General features: G+C 41.2%; 3 protein-coding genes and 1 long non-coding RNA gene across 4 annotated transcripts in view; 1 reads left to right on the top strand and 3 right to left on the bottom strand.

Annotated features, from left to right (window-relative positions):
* LOC147218989 (protein unc-13 homolog A) overlaps positions 1-2548 on the bottom strand; it is a 32614-nt gene extending 30066 nt beyond the window's left edge. The window contains exon 1 of the mRNA XM_086172680.1: positions 2223-2548. Within this exon, the coding sequence (XP_086028806.1) occupies positions 2223-2244 (22 nt within the window). The 5' untranslated portion in view covers positions 2245-2548. The remainder of the gene's footprint in view (positions 1-2222) is intronic.
* A 6084-nt stretch (positions 2549-8632) lies between these two features.
* LOC147218990 (uncharacterized) lies at positions 8633-10306 on the bottom strand. The gene is made up of 3 exons (XR_015108679.1): positions 9984-10306; positions 9724-9888; positions 8633-9561 (listed from the first exon to the last, which is right to left on the bottom strand). It is a non-coding gene; the product is annotated as an uncharacterized LOC147218990 (long non-coding RNA).
* Positions 10092-15084, top strand: LOC147218991 (BTB/POZ domain-containing protein 2-like). Its single transcript, XM_086172088.1, has 9 exons — positions 10092-10642; positions 10753-10872; positions 11138-11294; positions 11869-11974; positions 12080-12277; positions 12377-12569; positions 13362-13449; positions 13564-13710; positions 14005-15084. The coding sequence occupies exons 1-9, from the start codon at positions 10098-10100 to the stop codon at positions 14164-14166; spliced, it is 1716 nt and encodes a 571-aa protein (XP_086028214.1). The 5' UTR covers positions 10092-10097; the 3' UTR covers positions 14167-15084.
* A 154-nt stretch (positions 15085-15238) lies between these two features.
* LOC147218992 (elongation factor 2b) lies at positions 15239-24540 on the bottom strand. Its single transcript, XM_086172087.1, has 14 exons — positions 24317-24540; positions 23198-23412; positions 22007-22188; positions 21720-21931; positions 20947-21122; positions 20717-20822; positions 20176-20428; positions 19250-19445; positions 19034-19157; positions 18694-18936; positions 17600-17953; positions 17308-17490; positions 16560-16692; positions 15239-15886 (listed from the first exon to the last, which is right to left on the bottom strand). Exons 1-14 carry the CDS (start codon positions 24317-24319, stop codon positions 15693-15695), a joined length of 2574 nt encoding a protein of 857 aa, XP_086028213.1. The 5' UTR covers positions 24320-24540; the 3' UTR covers positions 15239-15692.

Consider the following 24540-nt stretch of genomic DNA (forward strand, 5'->3'; position numbering starts at 1 on the left):
TCATTGGATATACTATTTTTAAACATCAAATTTAATTGATGTGAAAAACAAAAACATGTCTCAAAGTTTTCAGCCCTCCGTTTCTAGTCTTGGTTTGAAAGTAGCCTGGAAATAAATCTGTGCATGATAAAGATCAATGTAAAAAAAAAGGGATCGGATTTTTGACTTGGAAAGCTGAAGCTTAATTATTGCCCACAATCATAAGTCACTCTGACAGGGAGAGCTACAGTGACAAATGTCTACAAGACCTGAACAAACAGTATTTTGTCACAATTGCATGTATCCAAGCAGAAAAAAAGACCAAAGACCAAACACACATATATAGAAACATGCACACAGAGAGCAAAAAAACACTCCTATAACCATAATTTCATTGTCTATGAAGATTGAAACAAAAGATCAATCAACTCAAATGTAGGTTATGTGTTCATAGCTTTGATTATAAAAATAGCTCATTTCAGGCTGTAGAAGTATCCAACCAATCTTATAAACAATTACAGTACATATTTTGTACTGAGAGTCCATTCAAGAAAAGCCCAAGACATAGCAGAGTTAACAGAGCAGTATATAGAAACAACAGGCCCAACAGGGAATCAAGAAAACCCGTCGACTGTAACTGTCGGTGAATGTAAAATAGAGGATGAAGACGGAGGCTGATGGGATTAAGACACACTGCCTTATTCCTAGATTCCTATATATATGCAGTCCTGCAGCGGCAGTCATTGCAAGGTTCTGCTGACAGAGACATTACAACTCCTAAATTAATGCCCACATCAAGCCATTGCAAACTGGTTCTGAGAGCCACATTAAACATCTGCAGGATAAAAATCACAATTTTTATTGTTAATCTGTATCTGTCTCTAAATTCTGCATTGTCAACAGCTACTCATAAGAACTGAAGCCTGTTCAAGAAGCTCAAGTGCTGTTGAGGCCTGAAATAGCTCCATTCAGGTAGTATGAATGATGTAACGGAAACAGAAAGACGGCCCTTTGCCAAATCTTGCAGTCTCCAACACTGATAGTTTTAGCCAGTGTTTATGAATGGATGACGCTCAGGGTCTTAGTATCACCTGGGACTGACTCAGTGTGTAGGCAGTGGAGTGGTTGGCTGAGATGAGGCATTATTAATAATGGGCCTGACGCATGAAGGCAATTTTATTCCATGTTTCACCACAATGCAACTGCTACACATATGAAAAAAGTCAAGAACTCAGACAGTCATTTCAGTGATGTTTTAGATATAAAGCTGAAGGATTAGTAAATCAGCACAAAGTCTATGATTCTTACCATCTGTAAGTTGTATCCATTATCCAAGCAAAAATAAAAAAATAAAAATCTGGCATAACGATTTTGTATCAATTATGATTATGTGCTTGAACACAAACCTCAGCGGCTGCTATTTTCTTATCCGATCTATAGTTTTTGTTTTTTTTTCTGTTCAAGATATACATTTATAGCACTTTAGGTCCACATTAACCATTTTTCTGATCTCTGTGCCCAGGATGAGCATTCAGGGAAGATGCTTATTCATGATCGTGAGGGGAAACGGTGACAGCATCAGGTGTTTTTTGAGGAAGTCGGGTAGGACGAGATGACGCATCGCTTCAGGAGGGGAGAAAAAAAAAGCCGGTGTAAAGTGACGTGCGCCTCCGGCAGCCGGCGAGTATTCCCTCACGACCACGGCGGCGCGGCACAGCGCAGGCGGTAACTGTGCGGCAGGGGCTTTTCCTTCCCACCCTCCTCCTCCTCTTTCTCCATCCCACCCCCTCTCCTCCTCTGGCTGCCCACGCATGAATGAACCGAGTGGAGGAAAACGCACGGCGACGCACACTCACACACTTACCGCAACAGTACTTAGCTAGCCTCGTTCATGAGGTTAACAGTCAACAGTTAACAGTCACTTATAGCACATAAGCCTCACCTAACGCTTTTTTCGACCTGTATTCAACATTGAAATATGAAAAAACGACAATATTGAGTGACGGCGCGGTTAGACGTAGCCCTCTTTTTTTATTTATTCTTTTCAAAAATCGCGTGTTTCTGTTCGGACGAGCGCAGCTGCTGTACGGAACGACTAATGAGTACTAGTCCTCCCGGTGAGGCGCGGAGTTTTCCACGGAGCCGAAAGCCAACGGGATGTGTCGGGCACGACCAGCGGATTCCTCTCAGGCAGCAGAAAACATGATGGGTTTAGTCACAAATCGTGTCGTCGCCACCCTTACCTCCCACACATAGCAGGGACATCTCTGTAGGCGGCTTGAGGGTCCCCGGCTGTCTTCCGCTGGGGGGCTACCTGGCTGCTCCGTGATTCCTTCGCTCAGTGTTTAGTCAGAAAAAGAGCCGGAAACTATCCACCTGGGCGTTAGAGGCGCGTCAACATGTTCTCACAAGCGCTAGTCGCTCTCCTCTATGAAGCCACTATCTTTTTTTTTGGCAGGACAACCCACGCAGGAGTGATATCCGCGCCGCCCCCCCCCCTCCTCTCCTCCTCTGCATTGCCTCAGCTCTCCTCCGCTCCTCCTGCGCGCACAGCCATCTTGTTTCAGCAGCGGCAGCACCCCGCGCGAGAGGACAGCTCCCGCGCCGCTGTGACGTCACGGCCGATGAGTAGCGGGCGGTGCCGCTGAGGTGAGCGGAGGACCGGACGCCGCTGATTAACTACGACTTGAATGAACGACGCCACTCATTCACTGTTTCCCGGTCGAAGCGCAGCGGTTTTGAAATCGTTCAAATCGAATCCTTTCGAGCGACTGAACACTTTTAAACACCGAGAGCTATTGAGCATAACCGTCACCGATTATTTGATATTATTTACACATAAATAAACAATATCGTGTAGCTTAAAAAACTAATAAAAATAGCTCATTCGGTGTTGAATTTAATTTCTAAATTCCTTATAACCTCATGATTCAGATGAAATCTTCAATTTTAACACAAAATAAGCATATTTTATATAAAATATGTGTTTATAACACATTCCTTAACAACGGTAAAAAAGTATTATATTATATTATATGTATGAATGATTATGTAACAATTTTGTCAACCGACGTTTCAATGATCTTTTGGAACACAAACATGCTCAATAACTGGTTTGTAATCGATTTGAAACTTTATTGAACAATAGTAAATTCATCTTTAATAGAGCATCATGAATCAAGCACAAGACCAGGTCATGAAGCGAGAATAGAATATTTAACCTCGTGCAATTTACCTATGAATGTTAATGAATGGAGGAATAACCTCCACACAAGTGGGGTTAATATTTATTTTGGTTGGGGGGAAAGGGTTGCTGTTGGGGTTCTTTTGTTTTGATTTGTTGACCTAGGTTGATTCATTTTGCATTTGGGGGATATGACAACGATAAACCTATATCAGCTGACTCCGGCTGGGTCTGTGCTCTGGTGAAGGAGCAGCGTGTTAACTTTCATATGTTCTTACAAAACGAGGTGAGACTAATGAAACCTTGCTGCACACATCTGAGCTGCTGTCGGCCTGAGAGTTAAAAAATTTAGTGAAACAAGGGACAACTTTCTCCACTCCTCCAATCAGAAACAAGATGGAGTGAGTGATGAACTTTGTCTGCACATGCTCAGTGTAACTCTGTTGTTGCCTTTCGAAAAGATGCTCAGTCATTTCACCTCAGCAGTTTTCAAGTAAAAACTATTATTAAGGTAAGTTATTTTTAGATGAACAGCCTTTTTTTCCTGCTGCATATAGATTTCTGTGACATTCAACTTACATTCATTCAATCCCTAGGTCACTGGTTAAAAAATAATCTAAGCTAATATGGGCTTGCAGCTTTCATACATTTACCATAGCTTTAATTCATAGTAGTACTTGCTTTTTCAGTTTAACCCACAGCTGTGTATCAGTAAGACAAAACATTTTCATGGAGAGCACATTTTTTTCTATGATAATATATAAGATATAAGAGGTGTCAATTCAACTTAGGGTAACAGAGAAACTGATTTTTTTCCTGTCCTTAAACAGGTGAAATGCTGTGCACTTTCACCTATTCAATTATGTAAAAACTAAGAAAACAATCTTCAAAAAAGAAAAAGATATTAAATTACACCGGCCTTGAATGGAATTTTCAGTTTAATCTGTACAGTACAAGATCACAACCAAGATATTTGTCTATTTTCCCTAAATATTGACTATTTATGCATGGAGGTCAGTATTTGGCAAAAATGAATAAATACATAAATAGTTTTGCGAACTACAAACATTAATTATTAACGGTATATGGTTATTTATATGTTTATGGTTCTTTCCAAAAAAAAAATACAATTCATTTATGTACAATGTGTTGACTTGGGAGTTATTATAAGTTCATCATTTCAAGTGTGTGTTTCTATTTGTGGTTTGGCAAGCCAAGTATGTTCCGTAAAATCTCTTACATGATACTAATTCCCTGCTGATCAAACTCACAAGCTGTTTATTTAATTGGATATGCAACATAAGGATTTAAAGCAGAATGTAGAACAGTTTCAAAAGCATAGCCTCTATTATTGTGGCAAGAATAACTCTTGAAATGGGAGCATTGCTGGATTGTACTCCAATTTACCAGTCCAAATGTTGTATACTTATGCCAATATGTCCCACATGGCTATTTTGAGAGTCAGTATTCTGGCAATAAGGTTGAAATATCTTGGTCAGACAGACAAAAGCAAGACTTGTGATAAAAAAAAAAAATCTCCTGAGGGATATGAGGTAGAGCGCGTGAGTCCTGTAAATGCTGAGTCTCTCAGAGGATTACATGCAAGAGGAGATACGGTGAAGGATCAGACACCACAGGGGATGCTATTAAGGTATAGCTTAGAGTCAAAGCTTTATCGGTCGCAATGCAAAGTGACGAATTAAAAAAAAAAATGTTCTTGACCCAGTTTATTTTATTTTTTTGTACTTTGAGCTCTCATGGATGTAGATTGTATTGAACTATGTTGAGATTGATAAACCAATAGTAATTGATGAATTGCTTTACGAGTTTACAAAAAGTTGTTACTCACTTTTCAGTGATCCTATTATGATGTTCTGTTTTTCACATTTTTGCTGTCAACCACACAATGCTTTTATCTTTTGCTGTGATGTTGTGACAATGTAATAGATGTTGCTGTCAAATTTGTCCTTCAAAACTGGCTGTCCTTCCTGTTTTGTAAGACAGCAGTGATGTCACCATGGGATTCTTTCTGTGGTGGAAATCCCACAATTTGAAATGCCCAATTCATAAAATTGGACTCCATTCTGGTGTAGTCCTAGTTTCAGATGTGCTTTTCAAGACTCACTGTTTCTTTTAGAAGAAATAACTTTATTGTCTCATTCAGTTATACATACAGCACATCAGTGAAATTTGACCGCTGCATTTAATCCATCATGGATGAACCAGGAGCAGAAGGCAGCTACTGAACAGCACCAAAGGGGCAGTTGTGGTTCAGAGTCTTGCTCAACAACATTTTGACTGGCTGCTAGAGGCATAGGAATCGAACCAGAAGTGTTCAGTTCCAAGGACGCCGCCCCACTTTTCTTTGTGAAGAAACACCCAGAATCACAAGTAGGGCCACATCTTTATGGAATTCTACTTCAAGCAGCTCTGACTATGCCACTGGAGCAGCTGCAGGGTATTCAGCCAGGAGCTCCCCTTCATTGATGATTCACTCCTTAAATTTTGGAAATTCTCAGTGCGTTGGAGTAGTGTGATGGACTGCTTCCAGCCGTCACCCCCAGTCAGTCCTTGGATCCTGGTTCACCCCACGCTCAGTCCTCTCTGTTGAGCCACAGCCAGAAACTCCCTCTTTCCGCCTCCTTTGCCAGGTCTTTCAGAGCCCTCTTCTTCTTGCGGCCAGTTATGCCAAGAGATCTCAGCAGTCGCTGGGTGGACACCCCAAAACACCCTCTGCAGCCAATATCAACTGGGTAAGTAAAAAGCCTCTACACTGCTGGGGAGCACACAGCTGCCAGTCTTGTGTGTACCAGTGACTACACTTGACAACATGTATCAATATGAATGTTCAGTACCTTCACAACTATCATAAGGCCGTGCCTCACATTACACTAAACATCATTAGTGTGTCTTTCTCACGTGCATACACACTTCCTTATTTTAAAGCCCCATTATATTGCATACTCCTTTTTTAGTTGGTCCATCCACCAGGATCTACAAACAGCGTAACCTACTCAGCTGATGCATCTTCCAATTTCACAGTGCATCTAGCTTTTATTCCTGTGATGCTGTAACCATGCTCTTTATTGTCAGAGTCATAGAAATATGAGTCTTAGAAAAGTCTTCAACCATTGCATCTGAAACAGAATAAAAAAAAATGTGCTCAAGCTACCCTCGACATATAACAGTTAATATTACTGGTGAGAATGAATAGGCAGTTTTAATGTGATTCATTGTCTTTCTTTGGTCTCCTCAGCTGTGCTGGTGTTTGCTGCCACTTTATCTCTTTTGTCATAGTCCATCATTCACGAGTCTATATTTAAGATTATTTCCTAGTGCCTTTGTTATAATTACATTTTTTCATCAGTTTTCCACAGACACTTCATTTCTCCCGTCTAGGCTTTGAACCACAAACGATCATGGTTGCTTACGTTTGTGCAGAACTATGGCTAGTTGCCATGTGTCTCCTGTTTCCATTCTGATATTTTCTCCTTCTTGTACATCAGCCAGTCTCTTTATTCGCCCACCATAATAAATCTTTTGCTCCTCCTGCCCTTTTCTCTGCTGCTCCACACTTGAGTGTTTCCATTCAATGGAAGCAGCAGGGTTGACAGTGGAAATATTCCTGTCAATTGTCACCCCATGAGCAGTTGTGATGGTGAGAGCCCTACATCCTGAAATGGTATATTGTCACTCACAGTGATCAGCAGGTAATGAGCACGCTTTTTAATTGTCTGTACTGTTCCTCTGATGGCATGATCAAGACTAGAAGTGAGGTGCCTGAATCCTTTAGTAAGTCAACTCTAGCATACTTAGGACCGCTATTTGAAAAAAATCACAACAGGAATTCCCACTTTAAATATTACTGATTTTAGTGGAGTTAGGACGCTGCTGCTGTGTGTATCCCACCATTCGGTGAGAAGAATCTCAGCGGATTTGGAACAATACGCTCTACTGCTTTAAACATCAGACTAGATGTGTATGTTCCAGAATTTGGATTCACTTTCAACCGAATTTATTTCCCATACACACTGATGATAATTATGAAATCCATTACTATTGTGCAGGATGACTCACCAGGTGCCTTGGTTTGCTTCTACTGAAAGTGTGAGCAGTTTGTTGACATTGAAAACTTCAAAGTTAGTGCACTGGTGACGAGCTGTTTCAGTTTTTCAGAAAACTGTCTTGTGTTTCCCCAAATTCCCGCACTGACTCATCTCCAAGAAGGATTCTGTAGGGAGCACTGTCTGACAAGCTTGGGAGTAAAACTTGGCAAGATATTGAATCATGCTCATACACCTCATCAGCTCCTGCTTGTTCTGTGACGTTGGGAGCTGTGTCACTATTCATACTTTATCCTCAGCTGGTCTCAGCTGAGTGTGTGCCCAATGTATTCATTTTCTTTTAACCTGATCATGCATTTGTCTTTGTTAAATTTCAGACTTTGCTCTTTTGCCCTCCATAATAACATCCTCAGCCTGTGGTCATATACTTCCAGAGTGCCCAAATGCAAGCAAGTCATCATTGATATTCACAAATCCATTTCAACCTTCAATCATCTGTGCGATAGTCCACAAGAACACTAGGTGTTAATGAAAACCTGGCAAACTTGAAAATTTGTATCTCCAAATTGTGGTGTTTTTGGTAAACAGCTTGAAGCTTTTACCATCAAGCCTCATTCACCACACAATACCTTGTTGAGCATCAAGCACTGAAAATCAATTTGCATTTAGCAAATGGGAAATAACATCCTCCTTGAATAGCATTCCTTTTTATAGCTTTGTTCACATCTTTTGGGTCCATGCAGATGCAGAGTTTCTTGGGTGTGATCAGTTACGATTCTGCAAACCCCTCTCTGTTAGCTTATCCGTCTTACAGTTCCTCTTGATGTATCCAGTTCCTCAAATCTAGGCCCTTGAGGGCCAAAAGAATTCATCCAAAAGAATGCACAGGCCTAACATTGTATTTAATTTATATGTGATGCTGATTAGGTAAACAATCTAGTACACTGAAGACATCCCAACGGGTTTAAAAAGATTATCCTTTACTAATCCATATTTGACACAAATATGCCGAGTACCAAAGCAACATTTGGTTGTGCAGTTTTTAACTTTGATGCTTTCAGCCCTGTCAGATGTCAGATGTTGGCGCCATGTTGCCAAGTGGCTCCATCCTTTGGCAAAAAAAGAAACTAGTTTACTTTCACCTCAGCCAAGCCTGCCCCTGACAATGGATGCCTCCAGTTTCCATTGACATTGCAGTGTGCCAGGATGCATCTGTGTACAAGATGGATGTAACTGTTTGGTTTTTTTTGTACGTAACTTCTTTCAAGTTTTGACTATTTTGCATTATTGGAGGCCATCTCTGTGGACTCGTATTTTCTAAAATTGCTCCTCATGGTTGTAATTAACAAGCCACTTTCATGGTCCCTTTGGTCATTTGCATTAAGTATATGTCTGCAGCTGCGACTTGAGACTTTTTACTCTTGATACCCTGAATTAAAAGTCGCATTTTTGTTTGATTAATATCAACTTCTCCTGTCGGAGCTTCAACCTCACTTTGTTTCATTTGCACAGCTAATCAGCTTATTTTAATATTCAGTCTTTCAGCCTGCCGTTAGATATTCCATACGTAATTCTGTCATGTGTTAGTGAGTCCAAGCAGTTGTCCAAATTGAGCTTTTGGTTTTGATCGTCCGTTCTGATTCATGAATGAACATGTTCTATCTGTTGCTGATACGTTTGTTTCTTTTCCTGTGCTCACAATAGACTTCTTGTTCAGCATGTCTATTCTTTTTCTGTCTTGTCCTTAAGCGACATGAGGAAACGTTGCACACCTTTTTTAAAATTCTCCTTGATGCCGCAATAGCAGTTAAGACGACTTTTGAAGCCTTGATTCCAGCTCCTCCCAACTTTCGGCACAATAGCATCGCAGACTCGAACTCAGCGGAGGGCTTTAACTGTGTCATTGGCTTCTGCGATTTCCCATATAACCCCAAATAATAACGTGTACAGATATAAACCTGACTTTTTTTTTGCGCGCTCATGTTCCACCATTACAATCAACAACACACAACTTTTTTTGAAATTTCTTATTAACAAATCTAAACATACAAATCACACAGCCATAAAAAGAGTGTAACTAAAATACTTTCAATGCTGATACACATACACATTTTAAGACATTTTTCCATAATAAAATTCTATTTGTGCTGGTCTCTGATTCTGAAGGCAATTAGTGGTGGTGTAGTGCTCCACTTCCTGAAGAAAGACTGAAGTGTGGTTTGCTGTTCATCCATTTCCTTGTATGAATATGAAATTTTCCCAAGAGCAAGACAAGTTGTACAAAGACACGACTTCCTTGTGTGGGCATTCACATCCTTATATTATTACGGGTACCTGTAAAGGATAAAAACCTCCATAAATCACACATTTAAGTTCACCCATGACGACTTATTTTGGTCAGGGGTCAACTAGGGGAAGATATCAGCAGGCTGCTTTGGAATGTCAAAGGTCAGATGAAGAATCTCCCCAGCATTGCCGCTAATCCTCCCAACTTACCTGCGATTGTTACGATCATCTTTTAAAATTCCTCCTTTCTATCAGTTACAACTATTCGGGAAATCGGTGTATCCATGCTTGGACGGTGGCGTTACTAGGTGATGTCACACAGATGGAGAAGTTTGGTGAAATGGACCATCTGTGATGTCACTTTGGGAAGAACGGCTGAAAATAATGTAATAACATGTTTTGCAATTGATTCAGCTGGGAGAGTAACAGCAAACAGACGGGTCCGAGTGTCGCGATCGGGAAAAGTGTACCTATTTTGTGCCGATTGAGGCGCCAGGCGGCAGCAGACGTCTTTCCGATCGCCGAGACTACTAGAAATAGAGGCAGCGACCGAGTGTGTTGTTTACGCCTACGCTGGATTCAAGATGGCTGCTGGAGACAACAGCGGCAGGCCTCCTTGCCTTAATTTTTCGGCTCCGGGTCCTTTGGGAAACAGTCAGCCCAGCAACAGCGTTTTCTCGATGCCGGCGTCCAACGGCGGAGGGATCGGTTCGACTGGAGGAGCTCAGGGGCCCGCCAGGCGTCCGAACCCGCAACTAGGGCCTGGAGGAGGTGACGGTAACTGCGTTTCGACCGGAGCTCCGCCGACTGCGCAGAGCTCCCTGCAGCAGCAGCCCGCTGCAGGTGCCGCAGCGCCGGGAGCGATGGCCACACCGGCGTCCAACATGGCAACGATCGCGGCGTCGAACACGACTCAGGCGGCGGCGGCGGCTGCGGCTGCGGCTGCGGCGGCAGCACCGACCGCCACGCCGGCGGCCGTGCTGGTGTACCGGGAGCCCGTGTACAACTGGCAGGCGACGAAGAGCACCGTGAAGGAGAGGTTCGCGTTCCTCTTCAACAATGAGGTGCTCAGTGACGTTCATTTCTTAGTGGGCAAAGGAATGGGGGTTCAGAGGATACCTGCGCACAGGTAAGCGGGGTTGTTAGCGATCGCACCGGCACCTCGAAATCCGATCGACAAGCAAATATCTATACACATATACATCCCCGTTTGTTGTCACCCGCTGCCCGCATTGTCAGGTTCGTTCTCGCCGTTGGAAGCGCCGTATTTGACGCGATGTTTAACGGCGGGATGGCGACTACCTCGACCGAAATTGAGCTTCCCGACGTGGAGCCAGCTGCTTTCCTGGCGCTGCTGAAGTAAGGGGCGCTGTGCATGTCCCCGACCCCTGATCTTTGCATTTCACATCACAAAATACATGTTTTCTTCTTTTTATTTTTATTCATAATAGTTGTGTTGTGTTCAAAAACCAACTTCATAAGGGTAATGTTGCAATTCATGAATCTGCAATTACAATGTACTCAATTGCCATTCATCCAGGTGAATATGCCAACTCTAGGATGCACTTGTGGTGCTGACACAGTCAAGTTGTGATAACTTTTTGTTACTTGTGGAACCCTGCAGGTTTCTTTACTCCGATGAAGTCCAGATAGGACCAGAGACAGTGATGACCACGTTGTACACAGCCAAAAAATATGCAGTACCCGCACTTGAGGCCCACTGTGTGGAGTTTCTCAAGAAGAATCTAAGAGCGGACAACGCATTCATGCTATTAACACAGGTCGGCCTCTTCTGAAGAAGGAATAACCATTTGTCTTCATTCAAAATCATTTTTCGATATTTTTTGTAAAGTACGTTTGCACGCAATGATATATTTCTCAGCTTTTCTCATTTCTGCTGCTGTTGCTGTGAGACAGCTTATTTTCATCTGCAAACTTGTGCAGGAGCTCTGTACTTTAGTGAGCTGTTAAAAAAACAATAATCAAAATTGTGTTTCTCTACTACTCGTTACACTGTTCAAGTTGCTATGGTTAAGGATTTCTTTTTAAAAAATGGGAAACAGTAACTTTTTTTGCCGTAGTAGTGAGTTAATTTTTATATTATTAAGCGTTGGGAATTTTCATTTATTCTAATCAATTGTATACATATACTTGCTCAATTGCTGGTTTAGAATATTTTAATTTTATCCAGACATATATTTTATTCCAGCAAAGAATGCCATAAACTGTGATTAAAGTATATGATAGCTATGTCATCATCCAGTGTATAGCAATAAGAGACCTAGACGAGATAATGTGAAACTTTGATTCGTTTGTCTTAGTTTATTTAAAATGTTTTATGTTCTCTTGCTTAAGGCACGATTGTTTGATGAGCCTCAGCTTGCCAGCCTCTGTCTTGAAAACATTGATAAGAACACAGGAGACGCTCTCGCTGCTGAGGGGTTTACGGACATAGACCTGGGTAATGTATTCTTAATAGTCAAGTGGGGATGCATGTTTAATTCATGGAATGACCATACATGTCTGATTTTTTATGTTTGTTTGTTTTGGTCTGTGGCTTCTTTAGACACACTTGTGGCGGTTTTGGAGAGAGACACTTTAGGTGTTAGGGAGGTACGTCTGTTTGGAGCTGCAGTTCGTTGGGCAGAAGCAGAAGCGCACAGACAACAGCTGCAACCCACTCCCGAAAACAAGCGCAAGGTCCTGGGCAAGGCGCTCACACTGATCCGCTTCCCCCTCATGACCATAGAAGAGTTTGCTGCAGGTGAACAGAACTGAGTAAAGGTGCTCTGCATGTGATCACATGTTCTTTGCTACAGACTTCAATATATGCTCTGTTTTGGTTGTTCATTTATGTGTTCAGGTCCAGCCCAGTCCAGTATTCTGACTGACAGAGAGGTGGTCAGTCTGTTTCTCCATTTCACCGTCAACCCCAAGCCACGTGTAGAATTTATTGACAGGCCTCGCTGTTGCCTCCGTGGTAAGGAGTGCAGCATCACACGTTTCGGCCAGGTGGAAAGTCGCTGGGGGTACAGTGGGACAAGTGACCGTATACGGTGAGTGAAAAGTAAGGTGTTTAAAATTCTATCAGTTGCCTAAAATAACACTTTAATTTTGAGAATTGTAATGACTAATGATAATTAAAACATTTATTCTGGTTTACCTGTCAGTATTTTCAGTTAAGTCCATACCCAGTCATTGAAAATATAACACAGTTTTTAAGTGTTTCCAAACAAGAAAAGACAAAACAGGTGAAATAACATGATAATGCTTCCAATAAAATACAACTTGAGAACATAAATTGACTTTGAGTGGTTAAGCTTATTCCTAGAATTGCACACTTGAAACCAACAAATAAAATATTAGGATGTCTTCCCCTGTCGAAGTAAAAAAAGAAATACGAACCTTTTTAGCACGATCTGTTCAGCATGGCTTTCAGTTTACCAGTTGATTTCTCTTAAAATCCCTCATGTCAAGTCACAAATTTTTGGAGAAAGGACCAACATGTCTTCCTCCGCAGTGGAGCTTGTTGTTTTTTGCGACTTAAAATCAAAAGCGGCATTAGTCAGGGCATCCAGCAGCTGGCTCCTTCAGATTTTCTACCATTTGTAGGTTTTTAGTGTCGTTCAAACCTATAGATGTGACAATGCATTTACTGTGCAAATACAATTAAACAACATAAAATAAACAATACTGACTCAGTTATAAAAAGCACCGATAAGCCCTTTAGTCACATACTAGTACTTTGCAACAACAAAGAGTATCCTTGCACCATTTACCAACTGCTTTAATCTGCACGCTGGATTCTTTGCACCGACCCATTGCTCAAAGTTTGTTGTCCCTCCTAGATTCTCTGTGAACAGAAGGATATTTGTGGTTGGCTTTGGGCTGTATGGTTCTATACACGGGCCCACTGACTACCAAGTCAATATTCAGGTATAATCCCAGGCCTTTTCCTCATCTCATTTTCTAAGTTTTAAAATCTGCCAACTTCTGGTTTCCCTGTGTGATGGTTAATGGTCTTGTTGTATTTGCCTTGTCTACATGTAGATTATCCACACGGACAGTAATACTGTGCTGGGCCAGAATGACACGGGCTTCAGCTGTGACGGGTCTGCCAACACATTCAGAGTCATGTTCAAAGAGCCAGTGGAAATACTACCCAATGTTAACTACACTGCCTGCGCTACACTCAAGGTGATTCATGTTGTTTACTACTGATGCATGTCATGTGTTCTGTTAATGTAAATATAAATAGAGGGCAGTCTATATTATCAAGTAGTAGATTATTGACCTTATGGACCTTAAATAGAATTGACAACAACTAACAAAATAATTGCACGTGTCTGGAATTCAATGAATTGATACAAGTTTTTAGATTGAATAAAATGATTGTCATTTTGTCATTCTGTTAAATTTTTGAAAGTATTAAATCCCTCACAAGGCAGTATTCCACCAAGGATATTCACCCTTCCCTAATTTTTATTGTAGGGTCCTGACTCTCATTATGGGACTAAGGGAATGCGAAAAGTAACGCATGAGTCATCATCCACTGGCACAAAGACCTGTTTCACCTTCTGCTACGCAGCAGGAAACAACAATGGCACTTCAGTAGAGGACGGACAGATTCCCGAGGTAATTTTCTACACATAGTCACCTCGGACATCGCAGTGCTCTTCCATCAAATGTGACAGCTCGACAGCAGCGTGGGATCACATCTCAGCGGCTGTACGCCGGGCTCATCTGACGTCATACTGTTTCCTCCATATAGTGCACTACCGTCGACCATATTGGAATACAAATTGCCATGGGGCGATGTCGATCACTAAATGGGGTGTAATAGGTCATTCGGGGTGCAGTCACTCTTTCTCAGCAGCTTCCTTTTCCTTTGTGTTGTAGTAATGCCAATCCCCAAAACAAACATGACTGTAACCTAACTCCCCCATAGAAGGGGAGAGAGAGAGGGAAGGCGAGAGGGAAGGAGAGAGAGAGGGTTTGTCCTCTGAGAATATTCACAGTAAAGTCACTACTGTGATTTGCCAGCATAAAGCTTGACACTGAATTTTATTTAAACTACTTTTCCTTTACAGAACGTTACAGCCTTTGTGCAGAGAAGATATGTAACCATATAAATGTACTGGTTTGTCACACTTGCCAAGTAAAGAAGAAAAAAAATATTCTGTTCATTACAGACCAGCATTTCATGATTACACATCAGCTGTAACTCTCACTCACAGATTGCATAGGGTTTTCCCAGTTTGTGGCAAATCTGAGCCAACTTCATATTAATCTTCACAATATATAATTAAGCAATTTTGAGATTTTTAAATTCCATACAATCTGTTATCTTGTGTCCTTGCTTGGTAGTTGCCTATACCCAAGAGACCATGCACTTCTGGGCCTTGGATGTTTATTGGGTTGTTATTTGAATGCACACTAACTCTTCTGATGTTGTTTGTTTTAATAAAAAAAAAGTGTGGGCCCTTTTGGTGCAAACATTAATGGATTGTATTTTAAAGTGGCATTTATTAACATTATATATGTAAACTGAGAAAATCATGGATTAAAGATTGAAGAAAATTGTTTGCCTTTTTTTTAAAAAGAAGACAAAAAAAACACGAGTGTGTGTGTGTATATATACTTTTTTGTTTCCTTTGGCAGGAAAAAACTCTCAGCTCTCAGTCAGGTCAGCCAGGTGTCTTGGTAAATAAAATTGCAATTACAGTCATTTTGCCATGAGTTTTTTATTTACCACATCTAACGGATAAAGGTTCAGTCCGGAGAAATTGTGAACACTTCTAACACTTTTCGTTGATGTCACAGTTTCATCTGACTGTTAGCCATTTACATATGCATTATTGCAGCAGTATCACTGTGCGCTGTGCATAACCGTCCTTGCAGATGAATGAAACAAAAAGAAAGAGGAAAAAGAGAATTGATACTATAACTTCTCTACTCTGAATATTTCCCCAAAATCTTGCCCCAGGCACTTGGTGTACGAAGCTGTGAAATGAAACAGGAAGCATTCATTGCTTCCACTAGCCTACGTTGCGATCTTGATTGAATTTGGTTCCTGACTTTATTTGTGCAATGGGTTATTAAAGCCTGTGCAAAGATTTTTAAAGTGCCCGCAGGGTAAGGTTTAGAGATCAACTTGGTATGTAATCCTGGGTCAGTGTTTACAGTTTGTCCAAGTAGTTGTCAAGCAGAGGGAGGCCCTCCTTAAGACCTTTACGTTTCCTAATTTCAGCCACCACATTGTAAGGTTTGCTGGCCGGGTCGTGTGGGTCTCCCTGGAGAATCTGCCAGTGGTCGAACACACACTGAGGAAAGGCCTGGCCCCCAGTGTTACTGCGTAGATCAGCTGTAAACCCTAGAGGAAATGAATAAATGAGTTTCAAAACTTTTTTAACCAAAAAAAAAGCTATTTTTGTTGATAGAAAGCTGACAGCATTGTCGTAAAAGTTATTTCAAATGTAAAAAAAATTCAGGGGAAACTTCCTGAAATAAAGGTAAATTAACTTGTTAATATTGTAGCTCAAAAAGCATATCCTTTCATAATCCTGTAGTAATGGCATTCAGTTTTTCATGAAATTAAGTGAATCCACCTTTTCTTTCCTGATACATGACCCTTTGTTCTTCAATTGTTTAATTCTACATCTAAATGTGAATAATGCAGGCTGAAATTTGCTGTCTGTGTACAGCTCTCAAAATAGAAGCATAAAATATAACTTCATGTTTTAAAAAGTGTTTTACTGAAAGGGTTAGACGCCAGAATGTAAAAAGATGTACAGTGACACTTCAAGATCAACAGCACTGAAATTGCCTCAGTTACTCTAAAACAGTCATCGTACATTTAAAAATTAGTGAAGTTCTGATATATTATTTACAGGATATTGAAAAATAGAAAAAAAAAACAATACAATGACATTTGAGTTTGACCATTTGTTAATTAGCTTGCCAGGAGTTCTTCAGTAATATAATCACTTTGTTTAGGTCAGTAACAAGTAACTTTACACTGTATAGAGTTTTAGACACACACTCACCAAAGGATTCATTGACAGGCAGATAGGCTTTCACCACAAACATGGGCGTTCCCATCACCTGGGATTCCTCGAGCACATGCCCCCGTTTCCTGTTCAACACGCCGTAGATCCCCCCAACTACCTGCTCTGGGCACTGAGTAAGAAACAGGTGAGCATGTTTCCACTGTAGATTTTCTTTGAAGTTATGCCTAAACTCTACTCATGGTTCACAATGTGGTGACATTTCAAACCCATAAGGGTAAAACACAAAAAAAATGAAGAGGACCGCAAATTGTACAGATTGTCGGTACCACATGATGCACGAATGCAGAATGTGAAAACAATGACCACAGGCATTTATAAACAGCACTTTGCATAGTTAATTACAGATAAATAAACTAAAAGAGCAAGACTAGTTTCTGTAGTTAAAAAACAAATGATATGAATGATTTTCATGACACAATGAATGTATAACTTCAATGACTTTAGTAATGTGTCTTCCATTCATGAACTGGAGTTAATTTGAAGACACCAACACAATTTGTTGACTATAAATAATCATTTTTGTTTCGCTGGCAATTTAAACAACTCGCCTGTTGTAGAGCTGTTCTTGAACTTGAAAAAGCAATGTGATGATGATCAAAAGCCTTTGGACTAGTTTTACAGCATAGACATGCCAATACTTTTGCCCAGTTTAGCCAGTTTCAATGATTTCAAAGTAGTATTTCGTATAATGTTTACATTTCTATAGTTGCTGATATACACCTACCTGTATCTCAACAAGATACACGGGCTCCATGAGTCTCGGCTGAGCGGTGAGCTGGCAGGCATACAGGACCCTGCGAGCTGTAGGAATAATCTGTCCTCCACCACGATGGATGGCATCTGCGTGCAATGTCACATCGTGAATGTCAAAGCGAATTGCACGCATGTTCTCCTCACACAGAGCACCCTGTGAGAACAGGATGTACAACATTACAAAAATGTTCAAAGAAATCCAAGCGTACCACCAGGAAAAGTACATGACAAATGTAATTCTGTCAGGTTTATTTTTCATCTACCTCTTTGGTCGCCCACTGGAAACCAGCCACGACGCTGTCCTTAATCTCATTTAGGTATTGAACCCCCTTTGTCATGTCTATCAAGAGGTTGGGCCCACTTCCATCTGGACCGAAGCACCAGATCTTCCTGGCTTCTGTCACCTCCCACTCATACTTGTCTGCCAGGTAACGTGCACGGGCCTTGAGCTCCTGTCGTGCGGTTACCTCCCCCTTCTCAATATCTTCAGCTAGGCCGTCTGGGAAAGGGCGGGACTTCATGAAGAGACGATTGTGCTTGTTGGGGGACTTGGATAGGCACATCTGATCTGACTCTTCTGACACTGTCTCTCTATAAGACACGACGGGATCCGATTTCTGGAGAAAAAAACAGGAGGATATGGAGATGAGGCAAGTTTTCTCACACCTTTGGTATGTTTGACTCACTCAAGTAAAAGTAACTTTCTCATTAGCCTTATATTCTCCATTAACTGCTAAGTATTGTGTGAATATTTAAAAAAAAATAATGGTTTTATGGTGAGATCTGTGGCGATACAGTGACGCAGTAGTTTGCGTTTCAGTCTCAAAACACGAAGGACCCCAGTCTGATTCAGACGAGAGGGCCTTTCTGTGTGGAGTTTGCATGTTCTCCCCGTTTCTGTGTGAGTTTTCTCCGGGTTCTCCAGTTTCCTCCCACATTCTAAAAACATGCAGCTGGTTAATTAGAAGAATTGGGAAAATTGCTCCGAATGAGTGAGTGAATGCTGTCTGTCTTTTCATCAAACAAGCTTGAAACCTGGCCTTAGATACTTGTTACATTTTAATGAAGCGATGTTCTGACATTTTAAAAACATTTTGAAATGAATATATTAAACTAGTTTGGTTTGGGTTTTTTTTTGCATCAAGAAAAATTATTCCTAAAAAGCTCATATGCTCTCTATGTTTCTATTCAGTAAGTTTGCCGGTCCGCCTGCCTCTATGTCACACTTCAACAATGCAAATAGCTTATGTAATTGGCGTGAAATTAAGAAGATGGAAAAACATGACAATGATATACAGAAGCCATTCTCAGGCCAGGCAAGTTCAGTGTTGGCATAACAGCATCACAGAATTCCTACATTAAGCGGAATGCCGGCATGATCCTCCTCCAGGTCCTTCAGGCAGATCTCCAGGTGTAGCTCTCCAGCTCCAGCGATGATATGCTCTGCAGACTCCTCGATAATGCACTGCACCATGGGGTCAGACTTGGCGAGGCGCTTCAGGCCTTCCACCAGCTTGGGGAGATCAGCTGGGTTCTTGGGCTCCACAGCAACTCTGACGACAGGACTCACACTGAACTTCATCACTCTCATATTGTGGGCCTGCAGATACAGCCAGATTCAGTAAGCTGAAAAACCAACTTGTTCACTTTGTGTGCCTTTATTAAATTAAAAAGGGGGGAAAAAAATATTGCATTACTTGTTCATACGTGGTAATGGTCCCTGTCTTCACCAGAAACTGATCTACTCCAACAAGACCCACAATGTTACCACATGGCACATCTTCAATTGGCTCAACATACCGACCCATCATGAGGATGGTCCTGGTTAGAAAAGGAGAAAGATAAAAATAAAAAAAAAAACCTCTTTCCTGTATTTCCATCTCCTTACAGGCTGTTTCTACATAAACACTCACCTTTGGATGGCTTTTATGTAGAGATCTTCTTTCTTGCCTGGGGTGAAGTTTGGCCCCATGATCCGCACTTTCAGGCCCGTGGACACACAACCAGAGAAAACACGACCAAATGCATAGAAACGACCCTTGTCGGTTGTTGGGACCATCTTAGAAATATACATCATGAGAGGTGCTTTGGGGTCACAGTTCCTAATACCTGTGGCAAAACACGTGGTTACAATTGTAGATTAGTACAAACTAAGGTGATCTGATGACAGAGTTGTGACATCAAGTCCCTAATTTATTCTTCCCCCTCTCTTGCAAATGTAATTTTTCAAAAATTTCAAGCCAATTTTTGAATATCCTCTATGACTGACACTAATTTATTTATTTCTTCCTGTCCCCCACTTTTTTCACATTTTCAGCTAATTTCTTGATTAAAAATAGATTCTAATTTATCTTTGAAATTATGTATTTAGTGATCATCACTTAAGTTAGCATTTACTTATCTCTAACAAATATCCTGCAACTTTAAGTGAAAGGTCTTCACTAATTTCAAGTAAATATTAATGTATTTCAATGGAATTTTAAAATCAACTCTTAATTTCTATCATATTTTTACATCACTCAAAAAAAAATTAAGGAAACTTTTCTTCTTATTATCAGATATGCTTTGACTAGCACACAAGGTACTATTACATTATCAGGATTTTCAATTTTCTGGTTGTGACTTCCTTATTTTTGCGTACTTTCTTTTTTTTCCCAACTACTTTAAAGGTAGTTTGTAATTAATCAATAATAGGATTTAATTATATTTCCAAACAACTTGAGACTTTTCAGGACTTTCAGAAATGAATTGCTTTCTTTCCATTTTTTTTTCTTGAGCTGGAAAATTAATCAACAGTTTTCCAGGTTTGCACAGTATGTTGGGGGAAAATCCTACAGACCCATAGCAGCTTCATCGTCTCCTGGCCCCTCATAGAGCAGCTCGCAGCGGTACTTCTGTGCAGTGACAGGGGAAGGGAGGTGAATTGTGATCATCTGTAGCAGAGCCTCTCCAGCAGGTAGCCAGCGACGCATCACGGCCTTTAGCAGGGGCTTTCCCTCCTTCTCCCTGTCCTCGGCATCAAGTTTGACGTCTAGCTTATCAATGAGTTTGGCCGTCTCCTCCTTCTTGAAATTCATGATAGCGTCAAACACCTTAAGAGAAGAGAACATGGGGGTATAAAGATACTGAGGGGATTTACTGGACTTTTTCTTTTATTTTCATCTTCAACTCAATGTAGTGTCACTGTGGCGTCATCTCGATAAAATGAGTTATCATCTGACAAAAACCAAAGATATCAGTTACTTCAGACTTTGTCCAACAAACTTGTTGATCCATTTTAAATGTTTAAATTCTATTGCAAGAAAAATAAATTGAATGAATTTACCCAACACACACAGAAAACTTTAAATGTACATTTATGACAGTATATTCATTTTCACCTTATAAATGGGGTCCAATACAAGTTGACAAAAGGTGGGAAGAAGTTTCTGACCATCAGGACCTGTAGAAGACTTACTGAACTTGCCAGCATTTGGATCAAAATATCTGTGGGAAACACAAAATGTTGAAATGACAGACTGACACCGAGCTCAGCATTCTGTTGTGACGACAGTCCAAAAAAGACTAAATGACAAAAATGTTCATCTTCTGAACATGCATGCAAGATAACCTGTTTCCCCACAGTTTCTTCATCATGTCTTCCACCTTCTTACACCTCTCTGCAGGAGCCAGCTGAGAGTCTCCTTTGGTGAATTTAGCCACATACATCTCAGCAAACTGTTTCAACGTGAAAGCCCAGCCATGAAGGCCAGAGCCAAACCCAACTGTACCAACAACAGGGTCAACCTGGGGAGCAAAAATAGCGGTGGCTGTGTCAGGTCGCAGTTCGGTTGAACAGACCATTAGAGCTCAGTACATTCAAAACATCTATAGTGGGAAGAAATGAAACAAAAGTGGAATTTAATTTTTATTTCCACGTGATTTCCAAATGATTCATTCAAAAAAAAAACTATTGGCCTTGGATCCATATTCTTATTTTTTCATTTACTATTTTTTAATTTTGTGTTTTCAGTTTACTCAGTATTGTATATTTACAGGCCATTTTTCTCCATCGCTATTATGATTTTTTTTTTATAAGTAATTTCATTTTCATTTTTAGATCATTTTCATTATTAAGACTAGTTTTTAATTAGTTTTCACCACTTTTCAAGTAGCATTCTTTTCCTGGTTTTCTTTAGATTTTTTATTTTTTTTTGTATAATTTTTTCACTTACTTTTCCAAAATGTTTTTAGGTTTTAGTTAAATCTATTCTTCTATATTTTCCTTTTTAATCCAGACCAGTGAACCTTCAGGTAAATAAAAACTCACTGTGAGACTGTGGGAGCTCTGTAACACCCCTATTTTCAAGCCAAATATTCACACGTGATGACCATCTGCCTCACCATGATATTGCCCATGGGTCCCCCCTCATCCTCTCCGTAGGTGGATATGATGACATTGACATTCTCGACAATGCGCTGGAATGTCTGGAAGAGCTCCTCTGTGTCCAGCTGTAGTTCGAGCAAAGCCCGGTCCATTTTGTTCATCATTAGAACCGGCTTGATGCGCTCTGCGATGGCCTGTCGCAAGACGGTCTCGGTCTGCACACACACACCTGCCAGAGGAAATGAAAAAGTGAGTAGGGCTGGAAAGTGGAGGACAGTATTACTTAGAAGTTTTACATTACTACCTGAGACACAGTCCACCACCACCAGAGCACCATCAGTAACTCTGAGGGCAGCGGTGACCTCGGAGGAAAAGTCAACGTGACCCGGAGAGTCGATGAGGTTTATGAGGAAGTCATTTCCATCTTTACTGTGCTTGATAAATGCCAGATCATTCTCGCCAAGCTCATAGTACAGGGAGATGGCCCTGAGAGAAGGAACAGGAGAAGCCAGAGTCTATTTGTCACTTTTCAACAAGGTCTCAATAAATGCAAAGTATCAGTTGGTTTTGAATACGACCGCCTTCTCTGCATGGGTTGCGCTAGCTCTCAACAGGCTCATCACATCCCACAGCGTTTTGATGAGCCAAGGTCTGGTTGGAAACTACCAACTGCCTTGGCTGCGGTTGAAGCCAAAATGTTGCATAACAATACACTTTGCAAAAAAAGGGCCAGAATATGTCGACTTTAGAAAAGCCCTATGAAGACTGAACCCTTCACCTGCTGTCTTCCACAAATTTGGTTTATTGTTATTGTTGCTATTGCTGGGCTGTGACTGAGAACTGTTGCTACAGTGTCAGAAGAACCTGAAAGCCTCGAATCCAGATCTAAAGAAGCTGTCAATAAATGCAGTAAATTAAAAGTTTAAAATGAGGTATTCTTTAAGTATACTCTCTAATTTTGCTTTAAAAGTTACCTGATGAGTAAAACTGGATAAGAAGAAAATTAGACCAGCCTTTTCCATATTTTTAGCACACTGGATCAACAACAACATCCTACACAGGTCAAATTTGGACTTCATCATCCAAGAGAATGAACACATTCATATTTGAAAATGATTTATTCTGTATGTAAATCAAACGGATAATTCAGCTGGATCTCTTGGTTGAATCTAGATCAAATCTTCATTACCTTTCCACTTCTTAAAGTTCAATGTCAGCACTGTGGTGAAAGTCAGGTCATGTGATTATGACAAAAAAGTCCAGTTTTTGATAAGGGCAACCTTATCATGAGCTACAATGAATACTGCAACATGCAAAAGTAAAAAAATAACTTATGAACAATACAAGGCAACAGGGGATGTGTATAACATTACACAAGTACTGCATCCCCCTTTTCTAATTGAGTTTTGATGTGTTTTAGGACTTTTAATGAGCCACCCTGCACGGAGCTGAGACACAGTCGTGTGCAACAAACCGACTCGTACGAATCACCTACGTGGATTTGATGGTGATGCAGCGCTCCTGCTCGTCTTTGCGCGTGTCAGTAAAGCGTGTCTCTCCTGCCCGGGAGGAAGCGATGATCCCGGCTTTGGACACCAGCGAGTCGGTCAGGGTGGACTTCCCGTGATCCACATGGGCAATCACAGACATATTCCTGATGTTGGCCTTCTTGTCCATGATGGCACGGATCTGATCCACAGTAAAGTTGACCTGGTCGGGAGCGGGAGGGGGCGCATCGTGGAGAGAGGCGTTACATGGATGTATTTACCTCCGGCAAATGTTCAATTTATTTAGGATATTAGTCTGCTTATTCAAGTCCACCACAGGACCATTTCTGCCTCGGTTCCAAGTCCAGTTATAAAAGGAAAGTCATGTTTGAAACCGAATCCGACAGCCTGACCAGAAGAAATACAAACACTTGACCCCTCTGTATTCTGGTGCAGCTTAGGAGCTACTGGGTCACCACTCACAGATTTAAACAAAATATGGGGAGCCGGAGATCAACAGTTACAGGGATATTAACATGGTATCTACAGAAAAGCAATAATTATGTACTCATCCAGCAAAGTCTTTCCAAATCATATGTATTATGTGATGTAGCACAGTTTAAAAAATACCCAGTGGTTTAAATACTTTCTGTCTTGCTCTGCATCTCTGCGCGTAGATGACGTGGTTTTATATAAAAAAAAAAAAAAATCTTGTCTACTTAGACCTCTGAGAAGATCCGTGGTGTGTGTGTGACACATGTCAGAGCCCTGCGTTTTCTCTCTGACACAAAATAACACACACTATGTTGTGACGCCCCTGATATTGAAGGAATTACAATGAACGTCACAGACAGGCCGCAGTCCTCTCAGCTGCGTATTTGGTTGCAGGATTGCCATGCAGAGGGACTCTGCGGGTCCCGTAACACCCGCAAATGTCCCATACCCCCCCACCACCACCACCACACACACGCACACACACACACGCACAGGCACAGACACCAGCCTATCTGAACTTCTGCTTGTTGCGCATCCTAAGAACACACGAAGGTTATCCGATTAAATCAACTGCGGCGACAAATATGAAAATGCAGTGTCATCGGATTCGCTTATCCATAGGATGAACTCACCATTTTGCGCGCAGGTCGTGCGTCTGGGTGCGTGTCGGGATATTGAAAACGCCTCGTAGGACGAGATGTCCCGCTGGAGACGCCGATATCTCTGCTGCTGCTGTTTCGTCCGACGTCAAGTTGTGGCGCCGCAGGAGCGCAAGGACAGCAGGGGGCGCTGTTGAATTGCGCGCCTTTGGCGCGTCAGCGACCTCAGTGCAGCATCGCATCACTAAAATCCCAAA

This window comes from Fistularia commersonii, chromosome 25, assembly GCF_037954325.1.
Source record: "Fistularia commersonii isolate RoL2024-O1a breed Wild chromosome 25, RoL_Fcom_v1.0, whole genome shotgun sequence".
NCBI classification, from domain to species: Eukaryota; Metazoa; Chordata; class Actinopteri; order Syngnathiformes; family Fistulariidae; genus Fistularia; species Fistularia commersonii.

Excerpts from the sequence above, each read along its gene's own strand:
- LOC147218991 (XM_086172088.1), top strand. The coding sequence starts at position 10,098 with ATGGCTGCTGGAGACAACAGCGGCAGGCCTCCTTGCCTTAATTTTTCG. Across the intron at positions 11,295-11,868 it reads CATTCATGCTATTAACACAG|GCACGATTGTTTGATGAGCC; the intron begins GTCGGCCTCTTC and ends CTCTTGCTTAAG. Across the intron at positions 12,278-12,376 it reads CATAGAAGAGTTTGCTGCAG|GTCCAGCCCAGTCCAGTATT; the intron begins GTGAACAGAACT and ends TTATGTGTTCAG.
- LOC147218992 (XM_086172087.1), bottom strand. Across the intron at positions 19,446-20,175 it reads AGACGATGAAGCTGCTATGG|GTATTAGGAACTGTGACCCC; the intron begins GTCTGTAGGATT and ends GTTTTGCCACAG. Across the intron at positions 17,954-18,693 it reads ATGCCGGCATTCCGCTTAAT|AAATCGGATCCCGTCGTGTC; the intron begins GTAGGAATTCTG and ends TTTTTTCTCCAG.